At 32.5% G+C, this 9,304-nt stretch overlaps 1 protein-coding gene across 1 annotated transcript; it reads left to right on the top strand.

Annotated features, from left to right (window-relative positions):
• The first annotated feature begins 347 nt into the window (after positions 1-347).
• Positions 348-5,058, top strand: LOC130976691 (kinesin-like protein KIN-10B). The gene is made up of 13 exons (XM_057901606.1): positions 348-693; positions 983-1,151; positions 1,508-1,901; positions 2,291-2,496; positions 2,608-2,924; positions 3,008-3,074; positions 3,153-3,243; positions 3,376-3,611; positions 3,688-3,734; positions 3,834-3,855; positions 3,968-4,030; positions 4,469-4,507; positions 4,602-5,058. The coding sequence occupies exons 1-13, from the start codon at positions 524-526 to the stop codon at positions 4,671-4,673; spliced, it is 1,893 nt and encodes a 630-aa protein (XP_057757589.1). The 5' UTR covers positions 348-523; the 3' UTR covers positions 4,674-5,058.
• Positions 5,059-9,304: the final 4,246 nt, after the last annotated feature.

Genomic DNA, 9,304 nt, shown 5'->3' with positions numbered 1-9,304 from the left:
TAGTATAAAATAAAAATACATTAGACTAAATTATATTTTAATATTATATTTAGTTTAAGATAAATCTAAAGATTGAAAAATAAATTTAAAATTTACAAAATTAAATAAAAATATTTTTAAAAAATATTATTAAAATTTAACTCTTTATTTTTAAAATTTCAATATTTCATATTTTTATAAAATAATAAAAGAGATTAAAATTCTCTGTCCTAAAATTAAAATTTTATTTTCAATTAGCTCCTGTCTTCGAATTCCTGTCACGGTCAACTACCTTAGCTCCTTTACCTCAAAACGGAAAACATGTGGGGGTCACTAAACGTTCAATTCAAAGTTCAAACTAAATAAGCCTCCCAAATTCTCAGGTTCTCTGTTTTTTCGAAAAACCTCTTCTTCTTCTTCTTCTTCTTCTTCTTCTTCTTCTTCTCTCTCTCTCTCTCTCTCTCTCTCTCTCTCTCTCTCTCTCTCTCTCTCTCTCTGAATATTTCCCAAAGTTTCTCTGAAAATTCCTTTCCTAATTTCATCAATGGCTACTCTTGGCTCCAAGGTCAGAGTGATAGTTAGGGTTAGACCCTTTCTTCCTCAAGAGATCTCTTCAAGAAATGGCGACCCAGTTCCGTGTGTCTCCGTCCTGGACCAAGATTTCGAGTCTGCAGAAGATGAAGTTGCCGTTTTTCTCAAAGATCCACAAACCAGGTTTCAGAAATTATTTCTAGCCTTTACCTTTTCCCCCCAATTATGCTTTCTTGTTGTGTTTGAGCTTAATTTTACTATGCCGTTAGTGTAAAAGAAATTTTACATATCCAATTCTGTTGGTTTCTTCTTACAATAGAAGCCGTGAGAGTCAACCACTTTTGTGTGAAACAATTTTTTGAAAATGTGTGTCCGTGCATGGAAATTAAACTCTTATTTCTTGTTTTGGGTGAAAGAGGTTTGTGGAATTTTTAGGTTCGGTGGTGATTTTTGTGTTTTGTGTTGATGTTAGCCGAAAGGAGTGCTACCAATTGGACTCATTCTTTGGGATAGAAGATAATAATGTGGGTCAGATATTCAGCAAAGAAGTGAGCCCTATGATACCTGGAATCTTCAGTGGCTGCAACGCCACGGTTTTCGCTTATGGAGCCACTGGCAGTGGCAAGACATACACCATGCAGGTATGACCTTAACCAAGCGTGTTTTTTTTTTTTTTTTTTTTTTTTCTTTTAATTAGATTTGTTATTGCCATTTTCCGTTGATTTTCTAGGCTCGGGAACTCAATTTATTTTTCTTTTTTTTTTCCAATATGGGTTTTTGAATGTATAAATTACTGGGAAATATGGGATTTTGGATAGCATTATGAAAAACAAAAGTGTTTCAGCGAACATGCCATGCTTTGTGGTTGGTTCTATACAGGCATAGCACAAGTACAAACTTAGAAAAGTTATAAGCTACACATTGCCTTGGATAACCAACTAGCTGTAGCAGAATCCTTTGTTATGTTTCTGAAGTTATCCCATCTTTGGTGTTGCAGGGGACTAAGGACCAACCTGGCTTGATGACACTGGCTATGTCTATGATACTGTCCATTTGCCGAAACAATGGCAGGATTGCAAATATTTCATACTATGAGGTCTACATGGACAGATGCTATGACCTTTTGGAGGTCAAAGCAAAAGAGATTTCAGTTTGGGATGACAAAGATGGCGAAATCCACCTCCGTGGACTCTCTCAGGTTCCCATAAACACAATGTCTGAGTTTCATGATGTTTTCTCGAGCGGAGTTCAGCGGCGTAAAGTTGCTCACACTGGCCTCAATGATGTCTCTAGTAGGAGCCATGCAGTCCTTATGATCTCTGTCTCCACTCCTTCTGCTGATGGCACTGGAGCAGCTGTATTCGGAAAGTTGAATCTCATTGACTTGGCAGGTTACTTAAATTTTCAAGTTTTCTCGTCTCAATGATATGATCTATGTTGCACAAATAATTTAATTTTTCTTGCATATTATATATATTATGTGTGTATGCCTTACTGTTAGCTTTGACTTCATATGGATATGACCAATTTTTTGAACTGAAGGAAGGTATTGTTCATTCTCTATATTATTATCATCTAGATGATTTGTCATATATAAGATCATTATTAGGCGAATTATTCTGAATATTTGATTAAGGTTATGTATTCATGTTTTATATTTTTAAAAAATTACCATATTTACATATCGTATTCAATGTTGGTATCTTGATTAGTGTAACATAGGATATTATGTTGTATTCAAAAGGTTCTGATTATGCTTATGTGCGTAAGACTGAACCAGGTAACGAAGACAACAGAAGGACCTGCAATGAAGGGATTCGTCTCCAAGAGAGTGGTAAGATAAACCAATCCTTGTTTGCACTGTCAAATGTGATCTATGCATTAAACAACAACAAACCACGAGTTCCCTACCGCGAAAGCAAATTGACCCGCATATTGCAAGACTCTTTAGGGGGAACTAGTCGTGCATTGATGGTCGCTTGCCTGGTAAGGCCAGATATTTTCTAGCTCCTTGTTAAACTATATCAGTGACCAAAGACTATGATCCACAGAATTGGTTCAAAAGATTATTGCATCTCTCTTTTGTTTTGATTCCAGAATCCAGGAGAATACCAGGAATCTGTTCATACTGTTAGTTTGGCTGCTAGATCAAGGCATGTGTCTAATTTTGTGCCTTCAGCTCAAAAACAAGAGACTCCAAAAGTTAAAGTGGACATGGAAGCCAAACTGAAAGCTTGGCTAGAATCAAAAGGCAAAACGAAGAGTTCACAAAGATTTGCTGCATCTATCTCTCTGTTTCCAAGAAAAACTCCAAGCTCGGTCAAAATCTCTGCTAAGAGATGTGTTACTTTCGATAGTTCAGTGAAGGAAGGAAGAACTGGAATTAATGAATCCGCACAACATACAAAAGAAAGGTGACCATTGGTTCTTTTGCTGATATAATCATGGAAACTGATTTTTTCTTTATCTATTGAGAATTTTCATATTTTGTAAGCAGTGCCTTTGCTGTGTCATTTGGAAATCTACTGGATAGTGCAGATCCGTTCAATACTTGCTTGGAGGAGGTAAAACATATATTTTCATGCATACTGGAGAAATATCTTCATTTTTCTCGAATATACTATTTACTTAATGTTCTACAGAATGAGAATTGTGGTGTTAAAAGCAACGATAAGCAAGAATCTGAGCATTATACCAATAAGTCTTCATGGGAGCCATGTAAAAATCTCCCTGGTATGTCATTGCTCTGAGATTCCTTCACTTGATCTTATTATTTGCCGACATAACAGTGAATAGTTATTGGATGCTTGGTTTAATCTTGTGTAAATGTGCTTACTAAGGCTTTGAATTTGTTCTTATATTCAGCTGAGCCATTGGCCAAGGTGATGAACTCGCCAATTACAAATGAAAGCAAAAATGCAGCCCAAAGTCCTTTAAAAAAACCCTTCTCCCCTCTCAACATCATTGTTAATCAAAAGCCCCTTGAAGCATTCTCTTTCTCACAAACACCTTCTACAGAAACCTGCTCCGCTAACAAAGGGAAAATACTAAAGAATGGCACTCCGCTTGATAAATTCAGTACACGAAGTTCTGCGTTGAAGGTACAAACTATTCTTTCACTCTAGTAACAAAGGATTTCATGAACTGCCATCCTCACATCACCAATTTTCAACACAGAATACTCTAGTTCAAGAATACATTGATTTCTTAAACAATGCAAGCAGGTAAGGCAAATGATTCTCCTTTATAATTTTCTGACCCTTTGAAGCATACTTAGTCATCCTTCTTTGAATATTAACATTGTGTTTAATTCTTAAATGCAGAGAGGAACTACTAAAGTTAAAGGTACATGCAGGATGTCACTGCGATGCAAAACATGAATAGCTGTTTCCAAATTTGAAAATTTTCCCTTTTTCATTTATATTCATGATTGTTCTTTATTTTTCAATTCATTCAGGGCATAGGAGAGAAGATGGCAGAATATATAATAGACCTTAGGGAAGAAAGTCCGCTTAAATCGGTTAGTGTGCTTATATATATGATTTTCTTCTATTATGTTTCTCCCAAGACACGTAAGATATTATTATTATTATTATTATTATTATTATTATTATTATTATTATTATTCGATCACGGGAGCAATATCATTCAAACAATACAAATTGCATTCAAGGTTGTTGCCTTTACATCCACGATTTACGTGGGTTTTTTCCAAGGGAAAATCATGGTTTACGATTATGATGCCTAAGTTAGTCTAGAAATCGTGGGTTAGTTTACGATTTACTAATTTTTGCTTAAATCGTGGTATCCACGATGAACAGAGTAAAAAAGGCCATGTAACCAAATTTAATTTAGGGAATCTCTGTAATTTTGTTTTTTTATTATATATATATATATATAGCAGAAATTGAATTATCTGATACTGTTAGTGATCCTGTTTGGTTTTGACATTTTGCAGCTAAGTGACTTGGAGAAGATTGGCCTCTCTTCGAAGCAGGTATATCATATAAACCATGAGCATGTGCTGTATTAGCTGAAAGATTTCGTCTCATAATTTGAACAAAATTTGAACTTTTACCAACTTTTTGCAGGCCCATAACTTGTTCACTAGAGCTGCAAAGAAACTATTTGAAGAGAAAGCGACAGATTCAATACTCGGTTGAAGCCATTCTTAAATAGTTTAAGGGTATCTTTCTTGGCCTTTCGGCTAAGATCTGTTGTAATATTTGTTGTTTGTTTTCAGATTTGTGTGTTGCTATATCAGTTAGCATAGTACCAATGTTGGGGAGTATCGCATTGCGCAATGCGTGGTATGGCGTAGCTTCACGCACAGATATTGTCTAGGAGACTACCACCCCTGACTGAGAATGCAGTGAGCTTGTTAGTGGTGGGTTAATTAGGAGAGTTTGAATATGTTTTAACCAAGTATGTTTTAATGAAGGTGAGTAAGTTTTAGGATTTTTTGGCATATTCAGGATGTAGTTTTTGGTTAGGCTGATTTTTTTTTTTTCGGGATTATTGACTATGGAAGGAATTTTGGTTTTTTTTTTTTTTTTGTGTGTTTGTCCTATGATTGGGTGCCAACCTTTTATTAGAGGGCAAATCATGGCCGGAAAAAAAGAAAAAAAATATATTTAGGGTTCCAGAATAAGAAAGAAGCATTAATTGTTTATAGTTACATAAAAATGAGTAATTTATCTATTTAAACCAGTTGAACTATTATACGAATTGTCCTAAATCTGTAACGGCTACAATTTTGTCCTCTATATTTAAATATAAATCGTGGCCTATACATAAGTTTTAGAAAAAAAAAATATAAAACCTATGCTAGTATTACGATTTACGAGAAAGCAACAAAAATAAATCGTTGGAAACCTTTCTGTTTCATGCTTTTTAGTAAAGAAACATAAAACTATTCCATTCCCCACTATTTATGGCATAATGGTCATTGACATATGATTTATATAAGACAATTTACATCAATAAATCAATTGGACTTTAAATTTTTGTAATGGTAATTTTTTGAAATATTATATTTTTATTCTATTTTAATTTTATGTAAATTACTATAGAGGTGTAACAGTTTATAATTTATATACATAATCTGCTATAGAATAGTGCGAATTACGTTAAAATTTGTGCCATACAAAAACCATACTTTCTAAAGAACCTGGACTATGTTGCAGTTTATGAAAAAACAGTAGGTAGCGTAATCCACTGCTGTAATAAATTGTACCCTGTAATAAATTATGTATACATAGATTTTTTATATATAGTAGTGGAAGGCAATTATGAAGAAGTAAAATATTATTTTCACAATGGATAATGAAGATAGTTTCTTAATTCTAATGTATTGCTCCGGAAAAAATTAAAAAAAAGCAAAAGTCACAATGTTTAGTTTACTAATAAAGAACTAGAATTATAAATCCAAGGAAAAACAACACGAGATTAAAACTCTCAATATGTTTTTTGAATGGCGACATCTTTCACTAAATTTTGATAGCGTTTGGTCGCTGGTTCAGGATGATATCTATGATGCAGTTGAGATTTATAACTTGTGAACTTTTAAATGGGTATCTAGCGCACGTCACATATGAACGTCCTTTGTGGCCAACTTCTTTCCTCTGCATCCATCCTTCGACTCTAGGAGTCAGAGCTGGATTTGAAGTACCCGCATAATCTTCTCCTTTTTTGACTTTCTTTGAACTTCTCTCAAGTAGTTCCTTTTCTATTCTTGCATGGTCACTCTCGTTTGGGTCTCCTTCAGGCTATTCGCTGTCGGCCATCAGGGGCAGTAATGGAACAGAGGTGGAAAACACGATAATCGTTATAGGACGGTCTGTACAGAGAGGATTTTTATATTACCGTTATCACTTATATCAATATTATTATTATTGTTCACATTTTTTTTGTCAGAATTCTTACGCTTTTTCTTTTTGTCAAGAAACTAAACTCGACCTGATTATCCCACAATTTAAGAAATGGAGAAAATTTTTTTTTACAATTACTTAAATCCCAGCCCACCTTTACTATGCTTTCCAAAAAAGACCTGTTACAGACCCAAAAAACCTAAATAACTAATCATGAGATTATCTACGAAGCTAACTCCAATTAATTAACCACAACCTAGCCCACTTTTTATATTAACTCTGCAACTGGCACAACACTTGCTGGGCCAAGCGGAAACAAGGACTCCACGTGTTTCTTTTTCCTACATCCACCACATTTCAGCAAGTAAGGAAGAAAATATACATCATCATAATAGCATAACTTATTTTTTGAAACTTAGTTGTCGTAGAACTTTTAGCGATTAATTTGTCTGATATACATATTAAAAATTCGATTGAAAATGATGAATAGTTATTTAATGAGATTAATTCTTTTAGAAAATAAAAATTTATTAAAGACTAAAATATTATTTAAAATGTTTTAGAATTAATTTGAGTATTTACTTTTTGTTTATACATACATCATTCATAATATATATTTTTTAATAAGGTGTAGTCTATAATGACTACAATGAGTAAAAAATATTTGTTAAAATTAAGATAATATTTTTTATATTTTAACAATATTAGTCTTTAAATTAAAATGTGTTTTCAAATATTAAAATTTACTTTAATTTTAAATATAAATACCATCTACCATGATAATAACTATCATATCATACAAACTAACTTTTAACAAAAGCAAAGAAACCCAGCACATGTGCAACAACGGAATAAAGCAAGATAACCTGTAAGATACAAAGTAATATTATTGAAGTCAACTAAATTTTCAAAGTAATTTTTAAGTAGACGTCATACATTAAAATTATCTTTAAAATTTTAATTGCATTAATTATATTTTTAAAATTGATAAAAATATATTTCATATCAATTTTTAATTCATTTTTCATTAATAGTATGCTGACATATGATAACATTATGATTGAAGACTTTATTAGCAAGTGAAAACAAACACAGAATAAAGTTGAATAAAATGGATATATATTTAAAAAATGAAGTGGCGAAATATTTTAGTGGATTTGATATATTGAGGTGGTGGAGAGGAAAGACTCTGAAATATCGATTTCTCTCTTGCATAACTAGAGATATATTAGTCATTCTTATTTTTACTGTGACATCTGAGTCAGTTTTTAGCTTGGAGGACATGTCCTTGATCCTTTATCTTAGTGCTTTAAATCCCACCACTGTAGAAGCTTTAATTTGCACTCAATATTAGTTAAAATTTGTTAAGATTTTGGTTGAACTTGATGAAAGAGATGCTGTAATTGATTCAGGTATATAATGAATTGGTTCATTTATTTTTCATCATTCTTGATTCTTTATTTTATACCATTAGTTTTGACATATTTTATTGTTGAATTGAATAGAATTTTCTGAAATTATTAGTGTTGGAGATCTTGAAGTTCAAAGTCAATTGCATCTTCCTGAACCATCTTAAATATTATAACTAAGTATTTGTATTAGTGTATAATTACTTAGATTATTTTTTTAATTTATTCTAACATGTTTTACTAATTTTTCAGTTGATATTTTCTTAATAAGAATACATAGCTGCTGAAATTACCTTATAGCTTATTTAAGAAGGGATCAACTTGTTTTACTATTATTTTATTTTAAGTATTTGCTGTAGATTGTTTAGACTTTTAGTGTGTTATAATGTTTCTGTTTTATTTTAAATGAGACATTTAGTATTTTAGTACTTGTTATCTTTACTTATTAGTTATTATTAGAAGTGTTTGTTGGAATGTTTGGTATTATATTTATTTGTTTGTATATTTTAGTTAGTAATTATTATTCATATATTATATTATATCATTTTTTATTTAAAAAAAATTGATTAAAATTCTTTTAGGAATAAATAGGTTTAAAAGTGTGAAAGAAATATTTTTATTGAATTGTTTATATAGAAATATGATTAAAAAGAGAAGGTTTAATTATGTAGATATACCCGATATTTAATCCGTAAATATTTAGATCGGATCGGATCCGACACTAAAAAACGTGAATATCATATCCGATATGATTTGATAGAGATTGTGCGGATTGAATCAAATTTTCGATCATATCCGATTTGATGCAATCCGCATACACCCATAGCAGATTCTTTCGTGGTGGTAATGCCTCTTTGACACAACAATGTCCTCAATGTCAAGTATGTGGCAAGTTTAAGGGCAATTCTGTTTTCATCAATTTGATCAAAACTTCATTACATCCCAAGCAAATTCTGGTGCCTCATCAAGCATGTCTTCTTCCATGCCACCTCTCTAAAGCGTCCTGATTTCCTGACTGTTGGTGGGTCCCCAAACTAAGTGGGGCCCACAAGTTTTAAACAAAAAAAAGGAAAAATAATAAAATAAAAAGGAAGTGGCTGAGAGCCACGAGAGAGAGAGAAAGGCTTCTTTCAATTTGAAAGAAAGAAAGAAAACACAACAGCGCCGAAGAAGAGAAGAGAAATTTGGGGAAAAAGGGCAAGCCAACCTTGATCACATTGACTTGGTAAACTTGCTCCATTTTTTATGAATTTTTAGTATGTTGTTCCTGGTATAGAGATGAACATTAGGATATAACTTATTTGTTGTATTGCCTTCTCTTTTGCCTGATTTGAGATACCCACTTTTGTGGAGGGTTTATGTTGATTTCACCAGTTTTGGTGATGTATTTTGTTGATTGTTGAGATGCCCTAGTGTCACTAGGAAGACTATTTGTGTACCCATTATTCTGACAGTGGAAGATTTTTCTGGACTAGGTCCCGTGGATTTTTTGTCCCTCTTTTGGGGTTTTTCCAC

This window comes from Arachis stenosperma, chromosome 4, assembly GCF_014773155.1.
Source record: "Arachis stenosperma cultivar V10309 chromosome 4, arast.V10309.gnm1.PFL2, whole genome shotgun sequence".
Taxonomy (NCBI): domain Eukaryota; kingdom Viridiplantae; phylum Streptophyta; class Magnoliopsida; order Fabales; family Fabaceae; genus Arachis; species Arachis stenosperma.
Note: the sequence above shows the minus strand (reverse complement) of the source record. Positions and strands in the feature narration are given on the sequence as shown.

Coding starts and splice junctions, on each gene's coding strand:
- LOC130976691 (XM_057901606.1), top strand. CDS start 524: ATGGCTACTCTTGGCTCCAAGGTCAGAGTGATAGTTAGGGTTAGACCC. Junction 694..982: donor CTCAAAGATCCACAAACCAG/GTTTCAGAAATT, acceptor TGTTGATGTTAG/CCGAAAGGAGTGCTACCAAT. Junction 1,152..1,507: donor GCAAGACATACACCATGCAG/GTATGACCTTAA, acceptor TTGGTGTTGCAG/GGGACTAAGGACCAACCTGG.